The following is an 18,777-nucleotide window of genomic DNA, read 5'->3' on the forward strand; positions in this document are numbered from 1 at the left end:
TCCACAGGGATTATCAGCATAGAAAGAAGGCCTTGTAACCATCAAGTAGATTCACCTCCAACGGTAAGGCCTCTTTTTGCATTGTTAAAACTGTAAAAAACTATAGAATGATGCTGGTTACAGTGACACAAAGCACCATTGTAGAAAACTCTTATGACTTCCTTTTGGTAAAAAGTATGTCCCTGCAGGGAAATTAATGTCATGTTTTCCAAATAATGAAGAAAACTTTGTAATTTTTGTAAAGATATAGGAAAATAAGATACAGTATTTTTACAGGTATTTATTTATACCTTAAAGTAGCTTACAGTTTTGGCAATGTGCTTTTTTTTTAAATTAGTGCTATTTCATACACTAGTACTATTTACAGTGAACGTTGTATGACACCGAAAGAATGCCATTAGTGCTTCATTTCTCTTACTAAAGTAAAATCTTATTTTTTATTCCTCTTCTGTTACTAACAGACAACAAAAGCACTTATTTACGATATTAAAAATACGTATTGTAAAAGGAAAACAACTAGATTTCCCTTTTAATCTCTGGGTATATTTGTGTGAAATATACATCATTTTCTGGTTTCCAGTTGAAAGATTCATAAAACTTGAGTACATCTTAACCTTTCCTTCAATGTAATGTTCTTATTCTGTCTATACAATAAGTCTTTGTAGTGCTTCATTCAATTCATTGTTTCTTGTTATGAAAAAATTTTTATTCAGTAATATATTTTTCAGGAAAATAAAGATAATGTTAAACTTTATTTGAACTTTATTGATGATTAATAATTGCCTCACTAGAAAGTTGACTCTATTTTCTGTTTGTAATAAATCCACACAACTGATTGATATACCATAGTTGATAACTTAATGTATGATGCTCCAGAAAAGACTAGTTTATCAGAAATTTAGTCATCAGCATAATCATAAAAATTACTTTGCTATAATATGGGTTTCAGTTATCTTTTAGTAAGTATGCTAAAAGAGTAGACATAATATTATGTAGTTTTTACTCTTTAATGTTAAAAAAATACAGATTAGCAATTAAGAAATTTATGTTTAATATATTTGAATAATATACTCCATCATTGAATTATTTTACATACTTCCAAAATTCACTTTATTCTTATAAGCTTTCCTGTGTCCATGTGCTTACATTCTTATTTGTTTATACATTCAGGAACTCAGAAAAGTAAAGCCTGGCAGTTTTCTGTTACACCCTCTAGGCTGATTGTAAATTCCTAGGTTTTTAAATGATGAAGTAATAGAGCCTAATTCACATGAACTCATAAGAAATAATGGTATTGATATCTATAATAGTGACAATAATTGCAAAATTACTCCATGAATTAGGAACTAAATGTAAAGCATAATAGTTTAGATATTGCTTGTCTTTTTTATTATGTTTTTCCAATTGGGTTAGGAATTGATAACTTCTAATTTATTAATACTATTCCTACTCTAGACAATCAATGAGTTGTTTTTGTTTTTGTTTTAATTTTGTTTCTTGCAATGGTGAGAATCCAACCCAGGGCCTCATGCAGGTTAGGCTAGCACTCTACCACTGAGCTGTACCCCAAGCCTTGATAAGTTTTAATGTATTTCATGTTTTCATGCATTCCCCAAACACCCATTAGTTCCCCAAGTTTTCACTTGAGTCCAGGTTAATTTTGATGTGTATTTCTCAGGTGGGTCTATACTTCTCCTTCTCTCTCTTTACTACCATCTAAGGTGTTCTACCCATCCTTCACAGTCCCGTCCCCCAGTTTGCTGACAGTTCACCTTGTCCCTTTCTCCAAAACCTCTGAGTGGAGTCACAAGTCCACTCATTACCCAATGCACCCATGTCTGCTGGACAGGTAAAGTCTGATTTTCACAGAAATATAATTATACTAAATGTTTAGAGTAAGGGAGAGGAAGGAGTCTCTCAGGAAATTGAACAAAGTGAGATATCTGTAATCCCAAACTTTGTGCTATCCTGGTCTGAAAAGGAGAAGAGTCAATTCACTCATTGAACCTGAGGGGAAAAAAAAAAAACAGAAAGAGAGTTGGCCAGGATTTCAGTGTCTGAGACCAGGCTCCTGACTAACTTCCTGACTGTGTATCTAACCCCTCAGTTTCCAGGTTACTTCTTTACCCATTATCACTTCCTCTTCCCTCTTGCTGCAAGTACTCTACGGAATGGCTTATGTCTAGGAGAGTGTTAAATGCCAATTGCAGTTATTCACCAAGTGAGGGAAATAAATAAGAATTTCTCAAGCCTCTGTTTTAGGGAATGGTGTGTTCCTTGATAGTTCAAGTTAGAATTCTAAATGGACTATTCAGTAAATATATGGTTATAGGGGATAGTTTGAGCATATAGTACTATAATATAATAGCAGTGACCCTTAAGTAAATATAGATTAGCCTGAGAACAAAACCACCTCTGTCCTTTTGTTCTGTGTTCGCTCTCTCTTTAATTTACTTCTTTTTTGTATTTTATTTATTACTTGAACTTTGAATGTGTTTTCTTTTTGACATAAATAGTAGCCTGCCTGTTTTGAGATGTCTTTAATAGAAAGTGGAAAAGAATATCCCCACTTGATATGAGCTTATCCATCAAAATGAATCAAACTTCTCTTTTTAACTGGGTGTGGTCTCCTCTTTTTTGCATCCTGAGCTCTTAATTTTGTTAATATCCTAGAGTACATTTTTCAAATTGTTTTTTCAAGAAATATAAAATGGGAGATGAATTATCTACATATATAGTTAAAATATATCAGTTCTCTTTGCATAAGGCCAATTTTTTATTATTTTGACATTACCTATTTGCCTAAAAACATTGTAGAAATTGGTCATCTTTGCCCTCTGATATTTAGTGTTGCAGTAGAAACACTAGATATCAGCTGTATGAATATGAATATTCTTTTGTACAAATAACCTGTTCAGCCTGTTCATCTATTATAGATTTTATTTTCTTCCAACCTAATGTCCTATTTCAGATTTAATGGCCAACAGGGTAACCACCTTCTCACTGACTTTTTCCCTTGGTAATTTTCACCCAGATGCTATACTGTTAAGAGGAAATGTAAATAAGACATGAGACAATTACAATATTAGAATTAAATCTTGCCACTTTAAGAACAAGTCCCTGCACCTGCTTATAGGCAGGATTTTATCAGCCTCAGATTAATCAAAGGTCATTGAATCCCAAAAGGCAGGTGTAAAAGTTAGTTAATAGTTAAATCAGTTCAGGTTTGAGAACTGTATTTACTTTAAATGAGGGACTTATTTGCAAATCAAAGAGAAAGCACAACTAGCATAAGGAAATGTTTCCCAAGTTAAAACATACCTGCCCTTTAATGTATAATCATATGCATAGCAGAGTCCACAGCTTTCATGTTTTCCGACATAATTAATATGCCTATAAGACATTAAAACATAGTAAACCATGCTGAATATAAAGCATTCTTTTTAAAAAATATTTATTTTTTAGTTATAGATGGACACAACATCTTCATTTTATTGTTACATGGTGCTGAGGATCGAACCCAGTGCCCCACGCATGGTAGGCAAGCACTCTATCTCTGAGCCACAACCCCAGCCCCTATAAAGCATTCTTAGTGATTTGTGGAGTATTGTTTTTGAATCTCTTTTTTTAAAATATTTATTTTTTAGTTATAGGTGAACACAATATCTTTATTTTATTTTTATGTGGTGCTGAGGATTGAACCCAGTGCCTCACGTATGGTAGGCGAGCACTCTACCTCTGAGTCACAACCCCAGCCCCATTGTTTTTGAATCTCTTCCAGTGAAAACTGATATAGTAAATTCAGATTATATCAGTATGGCCTAATTTAAGTGATTGTTTAAATTTTTGTAAATTTTCTACATTTCAAATCTGTAACACTTAACGAATATTACTCATTATTCTTAATCTATTCAGTGATGCTATGACACCTATTAGAACAATTTTTCTATTTAACAAATGAATTTTTGGCACTTTACAAAAATACAGCTTGCACTTTCACAGACGCCTCCATATCTACCACAATAGTTCAAATAAAATCCAGACTGTCTGAATTTTACCATGATTTTATCAAGATTATACCAAATGTGGAATACTTGCTGTTTGTCTAAGTCTTCCCTTATTATTAGGATTTAAAATGTCCTTGCTTCATTTGTAATATAAATATTGATTTATTATTATTTTTTTGCTATAAGACCAATTTTTCAAGCCTTTAGCACATTCATTCTGCAGTTATATCCCTTCTAACGGCTGACTGGTAATTTTTTTCCTATAATCTATTAGTTGTAAATATGTATAGACTTAATTTGTCACCTTGAAACTATTTCTAAATGATCATGATGTTGCTTGCCCTTAACACTAAATTTATTCATAAAGGTACCGATCTGAATCATATAAGTTAAATTTCATTCTGAATCTCTTTTAGATTACAAGAGATCTGTGCTGAATCACAGCCTTTGGGACAGAAGTCCCCTGTGATTCTCCTTTGCAAAGCAGTAGTCCTTCTTTTTCCTTTTTCTCCAGAAAAAAATAAAAAGATATTTGTGCTTTTTTGCATCATTTTGAGTTATTGTTAGATTATTATCATTGTTTTGTCCTTTCTTCAGGTTCTCAACATTGCTGTATACTGCAGTTTTACACTTGTTTAACATACTTTATATATAATTTATGTAAATGTGGCTGTTTCATATTTTAATATAATATTTGGGACAGCTTGTTTATGGATAAATACATGAATTCAAGTGAAATGTCTTCAAAGGGTACACTTTATTTTCTCCAATCTAGCATTTTCCAGGAATTCATAATATATAAACTGGGGTGAATGTACCCCTATAAAACTCATAAAATAGAACCATGTCCAATCTCTTCCTGTAGGTAATTGCTGGGTGGGGAGGGAACCCATAAACTCTAAGCTTTTATAACTTAAGTCATAAAAGAACCTGTTTCACTTATCAATAAAGTAACAATTCAAAGCAGTTCCATTGAAATTCAAATATAAATGCAAAATATATTCTTTTTTAAGGTGACTTATAGTTATTCATACTATGACATTTTTCTTAAGTGTCTGCACATTAATTTTTCCCCAGACACTGTAAATTATGAAGTTTATGATGATTTTTCCCCATTAGCATACTCTGCTGACATTTATGTTTTTCTTAGACTCCCCGCCCCCCTTTATCTTTTGGCTTTGATGAATTTTAAATATTTTATCTGACAAACTTAAAATTCTGAAAATTTCATGTTACTGGAGGACTACATATAACAGTGGCATGAACTCAACTTATTTTCTAAATTATCAGCAGACAGATGTACAGTATACACATGACAGAACTATACCAGGCAAAATATGTATATGTTTTTCTGTGCCTTTATAAATGTCTTTTAGTATCTCTTGGTCTTATTAGAAAAGTGACCTGTAAACAGTTAAATCCTAATACATGTGCAATAATGAAAGGGACATCATGTCACTAAGGCAGTCTGCACACAAGTATAGCAGCATGGAATAGGGTGAATGCTATGGGGATTCCTAAGACTCTGGTAGTTTGGAAAGGCTATTTAGAACAGGCAAGTCCTAACTGGATCTTAAAAAAAGGATGGGATTTTAAAAAAAAATAACAGTGTGACCAAAGTTCATAGAGGAAGAAAAGTACACACAGTTTATAGATGAGTAGAGAGTTTGACTGAAGCAGAGTAGATGAAATAGGAGAAAATAAGAAAAGATGATTAGGACATGATTTATAAGGATTATTGGGTATTAGATTAACAATAAAGAACATCAATATAAACACTAGTAAAGCATTTGAACATGATAATAATATGAACAAGGGGGATTTTTTTGAATCTCAGAGCATTTGAATCTATCTCATTTTTTATTGGTACATATTATTTAAGCAGAATGGTGTGCTTCATTATGTGGTATATTCTTACATCCATAAAAACATGACTGGATTCTAATTCGACTCCTCAATACCTCCTCACCCTTTCTTCCACCCTCCCCCAGACCTCGGCATCACCCATAATGGTCTCCCTTCTACTTTTATGGCATCTCTTTTGTTTTCCTGGTTTTTCCATCTAGCTTCCACATATGAGAAAAAACATGATACTTTTTTGTCTCCACACGTGACTTATTTCACTCAAAATTATGGTCTCTAGTTGCATCCATTTTCCTGCAAATGACATTCTTTTGTTCTTTATAGCTGAATAAAACTTGGTTGTATATATACAACATTTTTTTATCTGTTAATGAACACCTAGGCTGATTTCATAACTGATGGGTATGCATGTATCCCTAAAGTATGCTGACCTTAATTCTTTTGAATAAATAACAAGGAGTGGTATGGCTGGATCATATGGTAGTTCTATTTTTAGCTTTTTGAGAAACCTCCATGCTGATTTCCAGAGTGGTGTACTATTTTATATTCCCAACAGTATATATGAGTTTCTTTTTACCTGCATTCTTCCCTGCACTTATCATAATTTTATTCTTGATGATTGCTATTCTAACTGGAATGAGATAGAATCTCAGTATAGTTTTGATTTAAATTTTTTTGATGGTTAAAGATTGAACATTTTTTCACATAATTGTTGGACATTTGTATGTCTTTTGGGAAGTATGTGTTCTGCATTTTTGCCCATTTATTAATTGGGTTACTTGGGGATTTTTAGTGTTGAGTTTTGTTTTAACTTTTAGTTCTCTCTATATTCTGGATATTAACCCTCTATCACAAGAGTACTGGAAAATACTTTCTCTCATTCTATATAGGTTGTCTCTTCACTGTTGTTTACTTTACTATGAAGCTTTTTAATTTGTTGTCATCCCATTTATTGATTTTTGCTCTTATTTCCTAAGCCATAACGGTCCTCTTCAGGAGGTCTTTATCTGTGCCAATATATCCAAGTGCAAAATTTCTGGTCTTATATCTAAGTCTTTGATCCATTTTGAGTAGACTTTTGTACAGAGTGAGAGATAGGATCTGTTTCACACTATAAATGCATATCCAATTTTCTCAACATCATTTGTTAAAGAGGCTATCTTTTCTCCAACATATGTTTTGGGCACTTTTGTCAGGAATTCAGAAGACTGTACCTATGTGAGTTTGTCTCTGTGCCTTCTATTCTGTTTCATTGCTCTACATGTCTGATTTTTAGATCAATACCTTGTTGTTTTTGTTACCATAGCTCTGTAGTATAATTTGAAATCAGGTATTGTGATGCCTCCAGTGTTAGTCTTTTCACTTAGGGTCTTATTCTGGATCTTTTTTTCTTCCAAGTAAATTTTAGGATTGATTTTTCTAGTTCTGTGAAGAATATCATTGGTGTTTTGATGGGGATTGCACTGAATCAGTAGATCACATCTTGTAATATTAATTCTGCCTATCCAAGACCATGTGCGGTCTTTCTATCTTCTAGTGTCTTCTTCAGTTTATTTTTTCAGTATGGTATAGTTTTATTGGAGAGATTTTACACCTCATTTGTTAGGTTTATGTCTTGGTTTGGAGGGTTTTATTGTTTGTTTGACATTGTTGTGGATAGAATTGTTTTCGTAATTTTTTTCTCAGTGAATTCTTAGAAAAAAGCTATTGATTTTTATATGTTTATCTTGTATTCTACCACTTTGCTGAATTTGTTTATCATATTTAAAAGTCCTCTGCCGGTACCTCTAGGGTCTTCTAAGTACAGGATAAGGCAAACGGGAACAATTTGACTTCCTTCCCTATTTGTATCTCTTTTGCTTCTTTCTCTTGCCTAATTTCTCTGTCTAAAATTTCAAGTACTATGTTGAATAGAAGTGGTAAGAGTAGACATCCTTAGCCAATTAAATTTAGGAGCACATTAAAAGGATCATACATCACGATCAAGTTGGTTTTATCCCAGAAATGTGAGGATGGTTCAGCCTATAAAAATCTGCAAATGTAATACACCACCTAAATAGAACCAAGAACAATTACCATATGATCAGCCTAATAGATGCATTAAAAGCTTTCAACAAAATTCAACACCCCTTCATTATAAAAAATCCCTGAAGAAAGTAAGGATAGAAGGAATTCATCTCAACATAATAAAGGCTATATATGACAAGGCCAACATTATAGTGAATGAGGAAAAACTGAAAGTATTTCCCCTAAAGTCAGGAACAGAGTAAGAGCATAATGTTTTAAAAGATTAATATAAAGCATCTCATGAAATGAAAGCAGGTGAGTGAAGAAAGAAAGAAGGTAAATGAGCTGTGAGCTACTGAAATCCATGTTTAAGGTGATAATAGTCTGAATAAGAAACCATGAAAGTGGAAATGAAAAAGATTTGAAGTTTAGAACTGATTAAAGTATATTTATTTTTAAAGTCTATATTTAAAAGGTTAGATGAAGAGCCCTCATAAGAAGACACTGAGGAGAAAAGAGAAACAGGAGATTAGGAATAGTGTAACATCTTGAAAACTTATGAGATTTTATTGGAGATTTTTAGTGTGGAAAACTCTAAAAACCTCCAGAAGTGGAAAGAGTTTTTGTTTGGAAGAGTGGAAACCGGGACCCTAGACAAGGAAGCTGGTTTCACACTAAGAGGTGTGATGAATCAGAAGTAATTGAGGAAGCCTGTTATGAGAAGTAGATGGAAAATAGAATAGTAGTTAATTTTGCTTTGTGTATATGTTTCTAATTTATTTCAGAAAAGAAAAAAAAAGCATTATGCCAAATGAGCTTGCAATGAGACTAATCTATATAGAATATGCAGTAAATATTTTCTTTTTTCATATTTTTTAAAACTGAAAAATCAAAATCTGTTAGTTGTGTAAAAAAAATTTGTTCAAACTAAACATTTTCCATATGAAAGGAAATATCCAGCAATATGAATGGGGCAGGAGAAAGATGTAAACTGCACATTTTAGCATTTGACAGAAGAGTAGAGATCAGTTGTGGCAAGTTCCCTTGGTAATAAGGGACTTAAATTTTCTAATTGGTAAAGTGAGAAAGGTTGAAGATTAAAGTCTAGAGTTCTATAAATCTTTTCCTCTGCACTTGTTGCTCCAGGACAATGTATTAAAGCAGAAAAAAAGTCTGCTAATCATCCTTTAAATGGTCACTGTTCATTTCACTCATTCTTCCTGTTCTCAGGTCTCAAATCCACTTCTAGGTATACATAAGGCAGTTGGGTTTACCAAGTCAAGTAACGAATACCCAACACTGTTGTTGCTATTGGAAATTTCATGCTGCTTAATAAGTGATGAAAGGTTAGTTGTCTTCAGTGGATCAAAAACTAAGGGTCAGCCTGACCACATGGTGCACTCCTGGAATCCCAACTACTTGAGAGGCAGAAGAAGCAGGAGAATCACTACCCCCTGGGCATCATACTGAGACCCTGTCTCAAAAATAAGAGTCCCTTCATTGCAGACTGCAGGACCTGGTCTTTCCAAATGTGTAATGAAATGATGCCCAACTTCAGGATATGGTGTCCAGATAGCTCTGCAGCTCAGCCAGTGCAGGAGTAGTGCAGTATGAAAGAGGGATGGTGCTGCTCAGGCTGTGGAGTGTGCTATCAAACAAACACCCAGGAATCTTTTTGTTCATTTCAAATTTCACTAGTTTTCCTAAAACAAGGAAAGGGATGCTTAGTTATATACTCTTGGTAGAAGTTGAAGAATAGGATAATTAAAACCATAAATCAAGGACAATTCAACAAAAGAGCGTAAATATTTTTAAAACAGTACTTGTAAGCATAGAAAACCAAAAGAAATTAAAATCATTCCATTTTAAATTCTTGATAAATTAAATCTTTTAGAAGACTTAAGTGCTGAGTACAGTGTCTAACACACAGCAATTAAGTAGCCACTAACCTGATTACTATTACTATTAATAGTAACCAGATTACTATTACTCTCAATGCAAGGCTATGTTTTTGTCCTTGGTGGATTTCATCAAATTGTTTTTGACCTACTGTCAAGGCTTTCAAAATTCTTTTGATTTTTTTTCTATGGCAATAACTCTCCCAAACCATAAAATAAATTTTATAATATTCCTTATGAATTGTCTTTATTCAAAACATTAGAAAAACAACAAGCAGTGTACACAATCAAAATAGCAATTATTTCTTTTTTAAAAACATTTATATTGTTGATGGACCTTTATTTTTTTAAAAGAAAGAGAGAGAAATTTTTAATATTTATTTTTCAGTTTTTGGTGGACACAACATCTTTATTTTATTTGTGTGTGGTGCTGAGGATCGAACCTAGCGCCCTGCGCATGCCAGGCTAGTGCGCTACCGCTTGAGCCATATCCCCAGCCCCGGACCTTTATTTTTTATTTATTAATTTATTTATATGTGGTGCTGAGAATCGAACCCAGTGCCTCACACATGCTAGGCAAGCACTCTACCACTGAGCCACAATCCCAGCCCCGCAATTATTTCTTTACCTTCAATTGATTTAAGTTTTTACATGTTGTGTTTGAGAGGTATTATTACTTAATAGTAATTTCAGTTTTATATGGTATTTAAACAAAGCTTTTACTGCACATCTTTTAAAATAGGATTTGGTGATTACTTATTTTTTTTTCTTTCCCAAAAAGTAAAATAAAATTTGGTTACCTGAAAGAAGCATTGAAATGTCTATAGCGGAAACCAAAACTTAAATTGATCATGTCATAAAAGAAATCATTCAGAAAAAAATTGACATTCCTCATTATAGAAATATAATTTTCCATTTGGGTAGAAATTTAAACAAAAGTTATCAAACTAGCTGTTTTTCCTTCTTAAATGAACATCTACCACCTGCTACTACTAATATTCCATAGATTCTTATTTTGTCATACACAAGTCTATAAAGTACCATCTTCCTGTAATGCTCTTTATTCTGCCATCATCTCAGTGTCTCCAGCAGTGAAATCAGTTTTTGACAGATGGCCCCATAGCAGTCACTAACACAGACACCTCTTGGTATAATCAAATAATTGGCTCACATATTAGCTAGATGCTTAAAGATTAAGTGAGGTAAATCCCTAGAGGAAATAAGACATTCTGTTTTTATTGGAACTTTATAAAGTTTTCTTGTCACCATATCTGTGGCTGGTTATATTTATGGCACCATGGACACATTTCTCTGGGAGCACTTTTATATTTAGATGATATTTTATCAGACCCAGAAATAAATGTCTTCAGAAATAGAGTTGGAGTTAGTAGATTGTTATTTTATTTGAAAACAGGGTAACATTTATGATTATAGGTGTTCCATAGAAATATTTTACTATAAAATACTATCCTTCTGTGATAATTTGAAGAGCTTCAAGGGTTGAACAATAATAATTAGGCCTAACATTTATTGAGTACTTCTTGTGTACGAGACACTGTGGAAAGTGTTTTATGTGGACAATTTCACTTGAACATCATACTTCTATAAGATATAGCTATTCTTATCACCACTTGTCAATGGAAAAACCAAGATGAAGGGTTTATATGGATCATCTGGAAACAGTTAGATTTTGTTAATGCATTATGATAGACTAACCAAACATCTTAATTCTAAAAACAAAATCAATGTATACAAATAAATTCTTAATGTCACTCAGTAACACAAGACAAATTTTGTGGAAATTAGGAGCAGTTCAGATAATAAAAACAGCAGTTAACACTTGTAAAACCATTTATGTTTTTAAAAATTCTATATACTATATGTTATTCCATCTGATCTGTGTAACATTACTGTTAATGAAATTAGGCAGAGGGTATATAGTGACAGAGGCTGTAGGTAGCTGAGCTCCCCTGAAGGAAGAGCGGAACAAAACAACAACAAAAAGGTCAAGAAGACTTGGACTTAAGACAGCCCAAAACAGATTCCTCCCTCTTAATAAATCTACCAGGAAAATATCTAAGAGAGTGAGTTTCTAAAATATTGCTTGGAAAACATCCTGTCCACCCACTAAGAAGTTTCAGACAGATAATGGTTTGAGGTTAGTGAACAGAATTTTAGCTGATTTCCTGGGAAGAGTAGTGCTTCAGTTTTAATAGCTGTGGGTGGATTAAAGTAGCAAGAGAGTAATCTGGATGTGAGAAGGGGATCTTGGGGCTTGGTGGGAAGAAAGAGGCCCAGAAGCTGTGGTTTTTCTAGTGCACTGACAGAATCACCTGTGACCTTGAGAAAGGAAATTACAAACACCTGCTATACTTCAAACTATGCTACCCACATGCCACAGACAGCTGTTTGAAGAACAGGAGTGAAGGAATGAGAAGGTAGTTATGAGTGTCACCCAAGAATTAGGTGAGGGGGCTCCTTCTACTCTTCCTTGAAACCTACTTGGAAATCTCACTGATTCTTACATTTCTTCTAATAATACCTAAGTGTGAATGATTCCCAAGATGATGTTCTAATCTTAATTTTTCTCTTCTTTCTCCATTATACTAGAAAACTCTTTATGATCAGTTCTTAGGCTGTTAATGTTTAGTAACCTAGAGAACAAAAAAATGAGTACAGCTCAGTAAACTTCTGTCCTCCCCCAGGGCCTTCACTGGGTCTTTCCACTTTAATTTGTTGTCACTGGTACCACCAGCTGCTTGGTTCTTACCAACAATACCTTGGTAATACATTAGGCTAATCTGGTTCTTTCATGCCCCACATATGTTGCTTTCTCCATCCGTTGTATTTCCCCAGTCTACTCTTTTATTCCATTATCATAGCCAGAATCAGGATTACCCTCTTGGACATGGAAAGCTATAGTCTCTTTGTATTTTTGCTTGTACTGTTGCTTTTTTTCATCATAAGCATCTTTGCCTCCAATTAACAATCTTTCTAGGATTTTTATAACAGCTTTATATAAATATAGTTCATATAGCAAAGAATTCTCCTTTTAAAATATACACTTCAGTGATTTTTACTGTTTAGATAAATACACAACCATCACCACTATTTTTAAAACACATCCATTGCCCCCGCCACTGCAAAAAAAATTCCCAAATATATTAGTAGTTACTTCCCTTCATTTCTTTCTCCCCTCTCCCCCTGAGAGCTGTAACTACTCTCTCTCTGTATGGATTTACGTATTCTGGATGTTTTATTATAAATGTAATCATATACTGTGGCCTCCTGTGTCTAGCTTCCTTCACTTGACATGCTTTCAGGGCTCATCCTTGTTGTAGCATATATAGAATTTCCTTTCTATGGCCAAATAAAATCATTATTTCAATGTATACCACATTTTGTTTATCCATTATTCCATTTTGGGTTACTTCCATTTTAAATCTTGTGACTACTAACTGCTATGTGAACATTCATGTATAGTTTTTTTCGTGTATGTAAGGTTTCAGTTTTCTGGAAATTTAGGAGTAGAACTGCTGCATCATAACATTTTGAGGAACTGCCAAAATATTTTCTAAAGTACCAAAACTGCTTTAAATGCCCTCAAGTGAATGAGAGTTCCAGTTTTTGCACATCCCATTTGTTATTATCTTTTTTTTAATCTCCTAAATTTGATTTGCATTTGCCTAATGACCAATGGTGTGAGCATCTTTTGAAGTTCTGTGAGTATGTCCGCTTTGGAGAAATGTCTAATTCAAATCCTTTACCTCTCTTCTAAATGAGAAAATTATGTTATATTTTATTAAATTATATAAATTAGATATATTTTTAAATTAACATTGTATGTGTAAGAGATAGATTCAGAGTTTATTTTATCAAACCTAAATATACATTTTTTGGAGTTGAAGTTATAAGACATATTTAATTTGGTTTATGGTCATATTTATTTCTGAGTAATACAGAAAGCACTATTATTTTATAACACTCAAAAAAGAATTTTAGGAGTTGAATAATAATTATACCTTACTCTTTTTAAATATTTTTTTAGTTGTAGATGCACACAATATTTTTTTTATTTGTTTATTTTTATGTGGTGCTGAGGATCAATCCCAGTGCTTCATGCGTGCTCAGGCAAGTGCTCTACCACTGAGCCAAACCCCAGACCCTATTCCTAACTCTTAATTGAGTACTTACTATGTGCCAGACACATCAGATATAAATTTATTTATGAGTTATATGAAATAAATTGTGTACTTATGAAAGCTGTATATAGGACACATTTAGATTTTTGTATCTAATTAAGTTTATCTTTTTATTACTGATTTGTAAGAGTTCTTTGTCAACTCTAGATACAGGTTCATATTAAATACACAGATTTAATGGATACAAGTTCTTATTAAATACACAATTTGCAAATATTATCTTCCATTCTGTAGGCTTTCTTTTCTTTTTCTTGATTATATCCTTTGAAGCACAAAATTTTGATAAATTCCAATCTATCTACTTTATCCTTTTGTCACTTGTGCTTTTGAATTCATATCTAAGAACCCATTGCCTGATCCAAAGTTACAAAAATTATATTCCATATTGCCTTATGAAAGTTTTATAAATACATTAAGTCTTATAAGCCATTTTTAGTTAATTTTATATATAGTGTGAATTATGGATCCAACTTTATTGTTTTGCACTTGGCAATCCAGTTGTTGTAGCCCTATTTAGTCAAAAAAGTGGGGATTTTTTTTCCTCATTTTACAATCTTAGCACCTTTCATTAAAATTAGTTGACCACAAATGTAAGGGTTTATGACTAGATTTTCAGTGTGTTCACATTGATTCATATGCCTATCCTTATGTCACCATTACACTGTTTTATTTTTTGTACCTTTGTAGAAATTTTAGAATCAGAGTATTTCCTACCACTTTATTCTTTTTAGAAATTGTTTTGGCTATTCTAGATTCCTTGAATTTTCTGATCATTTCAATTTTTGTAAAGGTTTTTATAGGAATTATGATGAATTATAGATAACATTGTAAAGATGTTATCTATAAATTCATCATAATTCCTATAAATTCCTATATATTCTCTTCCCATCTATTGGTAAAAATATTTCCATTTATTTAAATCTTAAAATATTTTTGAAGAGTGTTTGTGAGTTTTAGCATATCAGTCTTAGACCTATGTTGTTATATTTATTGTGATGCATTGTAAAGGCAATTGGTTTTATAGTCAGATTATTCACTGCTTTAATATTTATTATGTATCCTACATTTAAGAATATATGTTTTGTTGTTATTCATTTATTCCTCCATTATTCATGTTTTTGTTAAAATTGATGGGGTTTTTTACTATACTATTTTAATTCTCTTTTCCTTTTAATATTTCCTTGGGTTAGTTTATTTTTATTTTTATTAATTTAATTAATTTATTTATTTATTCTAATTAGAATCAAAGAATGCCTTTTGGTTCATTGTACACAATTGCAGCACAACTTTTCATTTCTCTGGTTGTATACAACGTAGCATTTCACCATATGTGCAGTCATATGTGTACCTAGGGCAATGGGGCAATGATGTCCATCTCATTTCACCATCTTTTCTACCCCCGTCCCCCCTTTCTTCCCCTTCCTCTCCTTTGCCCAATCAAAGTTCCTCCATTTTTCCCATGCCCCCCCATTATGGATCACCATCCACATTCAACCTTTGGTTTTGGGGATTGGCTTACTCTGCTTAGCATGGTATTCTCCAACTCCATTTATTCACCTGCAAATGCCATAAGTTTATTCTCTTTAATGCTGAGTAATATTCCTTTGTGTATATATACACCACAGTTTCTTTATCCATTCATCTATTGAAGGGAATCTAGGTTTGCTTCCACAGTTTAGCTACTGTGAATTGAGCTGCTATAAACATTGAAGTGGCTGTGTCACTATAGTATGTTGATTTTAAGACCTTTGGGTATAGACTGAGGAGAGAGATAGCTGGGTCAAATGGTGGTTCCACTCCAAGTTTTCTACGGAATCTCCATGCTGCTTTCCAGATTGGTTGCACCAATTTGCAGTCCCACCTGCAATTTTCCCACATCCTCGCCAACTTATTGTTGATTGTTGATAACTTATCAACTTATTGTTGATAACTGCCATTCTGACTGGAGTAAGATGAAATCTTAGAGTAGTTTTTATTTGCATTTCTCTAATTACTAGAGATGTTGAACATTTTTTATATATTTGTTGATCGAATGTGTATCTTCTTCTGAGAAGTGTCTTCAGCTCCTTAGCCCATTTATTTATTGGGGTGTTTGGGGGATTTTTGTGTTAAGTTTTTTGAGTTCTTTATATCTCCTGGAGATATAAAACATGCTTGTGGCAAAAATTTGCTCCCAAACTGAAGGCTTTCTCTTCACCTCATTGATTTTTTCTTTTGCTGAGAAGAAGATTTTAGTTTGAATCCATCCCATTTATTGATTCTTGATTTTATTTCTTGCACTTTAGGAGTCTTGATAAGGAAGTTGTGGCCCAATCTGACATGATGAAGATTTGAGCCTAATTTTTCCTCTTTTAGGCACAGGGTCTCTGGTCTAATTCCTAGGTCCTTGATCCACTTTGAGTTGAGTTTTGTGTATGGTAAGAGATAAGAATTTAGTTGCATTGTGCTGCACATGGATTTCCAGTTTTCCCAGCACCATTTATTGAAGAAGCTATCTGTCTCCACTGTATGTTTTTGGCACCTTTGTCTAGTATGAAATAACTATATTTATATCAGTTTGTCTCTGTGTCTTCTATTCTGTACCATTGGTCTACATGTCTATTTTGGTGCCAATATCATGCCTTTTTTTTTTTTTTTTTTTTTTTTTACTATAGCTTTGTAGTATAGTTTAATGTCTTGTATTGTGATACCTCCTACTTTACTCTTCTTGCTAAGGATTGCTTTGGCTATTCTGGGTCTCTTATTTTTCCAAATGAATTTCATGATTGCTTTTTCTATTTCTATAAGGAATGACATTGGAATTTTAATTGGAATCACATTGAATCTGTATATCACTTTGGTTAGTATGGCCATTTTGACGAGATAAATTTTGCCCTATCCAAGAGCATGGAAGATCTTTCCATCTTCTAAGGTCTTCTTCAGTTTCTTTCTTTAATGCTCTGTAGTTTTCATTTTGAGGTCTTTCACCTCTTTTGTTAAATTGATTCCCAAGGTTTTTTGGTTTGGATTTTTTTTTTTTTTGAGGCTATTGTGAATTGGGTAGTTTTCCTAATTTCTCTTTCAGAACATTCATCACTGATGTATTGGGTTGTTTTCTTAATAGTTACACTTTAGTGTTATACTTAACATGTTAAAATAATCAGTTTGGATTAATAACAACTTAATAGTATATATAATCTTCGCTCCAGTATAGTTTTTTCCCCTCTGCATCCTTTGTGCTATTATCCTCTTACAAATAACATTTTATATGTTGTAAAGCCCATCAGCATATTTTTATAACTATTTATTTTTTAATATTTTTTATTAGTTACTGATGGACCTTTATTCATTTATTTGCTTATATGTGGTGCTGAGAATCGAACCCAGTGCCTCACACATGCTAGGCAAGTGCTCTACACTGAGCTACAACCCTAGCCTTATAACTATTTCTTTACAAAGTTGTTTTCTAAGTCAGATGAAGAAAAAAGTATTACAAACAAAAATATGTGTACTTTTATATTTATTAGGTAATTATCTTTATTGGTGTTCTTGATTTCTTCATGTAGATTTGAGTTATCATCAAGTGCTCTTTTATTTCAGCCTGAAAGACTTGCACCAGTTTTTCTTGAAGGACAAGTCTTATGGCAATAAACTCTCTGATTATTTATCTTAAAATACATTAATTTTTTTCTTCCTTTTCAAAGGATAGTTTGTTGGATGTTGAATTCTTAGTTGAGTCTTTTTGTATCATTCTACTAACTTCTGGCCTCCACATTTTCTGATATTTACTTATCTCTGCTAAGTGATAAGTTGTTTTTTTCTCACTGTTTTTTAAGATTATCACTTTAGTTTTCATTTTCAACAGTTTGATGTCTTGATGTGAATATTTTTTAGTCTTCCCTTTCCTCCTCATTCTCTGTCTTCTGTTTTTATTATATGCACAAATCAGTAAATTTGATGGTGTCCATAAGTCTCTCAGACTTTCTTCATTTTAGTTCACTAATTTTCTTTCTGTTCCTCAGACTAGATAGTTTCAATTTATTTTTCTTGAAGTTCACTGATTCTTTCTTCTGCAAGTTCAGATCTACTGTTGTATCCCTCTAGTAAATATTGTTCTTTTTAACCTCAGAATATTATTCAGTTCAGATTTGAGGGGATTTTTAAAATGCTCTTTCTGTTGATATTTTCTTTTGGTGAGAGATTATTTTCACACTCTCTTAATTGTTTAGACAGATTTTCTCTTAAATCTTTGAACATCTTTATATTGCTAATTCAAAATCTTTTGTCTAGTAAGTCCAACTTCTGGATTTTCTCATAAATAATTTCTACTAACATTTTGGGCTCCCTGCTTGGTTATATTTTTCTGTTTCTTTGTGTCTTTCATAATTTTTTGTTGTTGATAACTAGACACTTGAGACAATATAATGTGGCAAACATGGAAAACAAGTTCTCTTAGTCCCAACTCATGTCACCACCAAGGTAGATGCAGTGTTAAACAGTTGTCATTGACTGTTTTTGACAAATGCCCTAGGACTACAATCTTTCATATAGCATACTCTGAGTCATGTCTAATAAAATGACACCTGAGAATGGAGGTTTTCTGGGAGCTGCTCCACAGTCTTAGAGTAATGTTTCTCTGTAGATGGAAGTTTGGAGGCACTCAGCCCATCTGTCCTCTCCACTGACTGCTAGGCAACTATATTTCATAGCTATTATATTTTTGAGACTGTTGGCTTTCAAGCATACCATAGAGCTGGCAAGGAAGTACTGGGAATGTGTCAACTTAAAATACAAAGTTTGCTGTTTTTACCAAAATGCAGC

The 18,777-nt window shown here is 32.9% G+C and overlaps 1 protein-coding gene across 7 annotated transcripts in view; it reads left to right on the plus strand.

Annotated features, from left to right (window-relative positions):
- Nucleotides 1–18,777, plus strand: part of Ahi1 (Abelson helper integration site 1) — a 172,306-nt gene that overhangs the window by 111,315 nt on the left and 42,214 nt on the right. For all 7 annotated transcript variants that reach the window (XR_011707701.1, XM_071613003.1, XM_071613006.1 and 4 more), the window contains one exon: nt 8–63. Coding sequence is in view for 6 of the 7 variants with exons in the window: in XM_071613003.1 (XP_071469104.1) it covers nt 8–63 (56 nt within the window). In the remaining variant the exon portion in view is untranslated. The remainder of the gene's footprint in view (nt 1–7; nt 64–18,777) is intronic.

This window comes from Marmota flaviventris, chromosome 6 (assembly GCF_047511675.1).
Source record: "Marmota flaviventris isolate mMarFla1 chromosome 6, mMarFla1.hap1, whole genome shotgun sequence".
In the NCBI taxonomy this organism is placed as follows: Eukaryota; Metazoa; Chordata; class Mammalia; order Rodentia; family Sciuridae; genus Marmota; species Marmota flaviventris.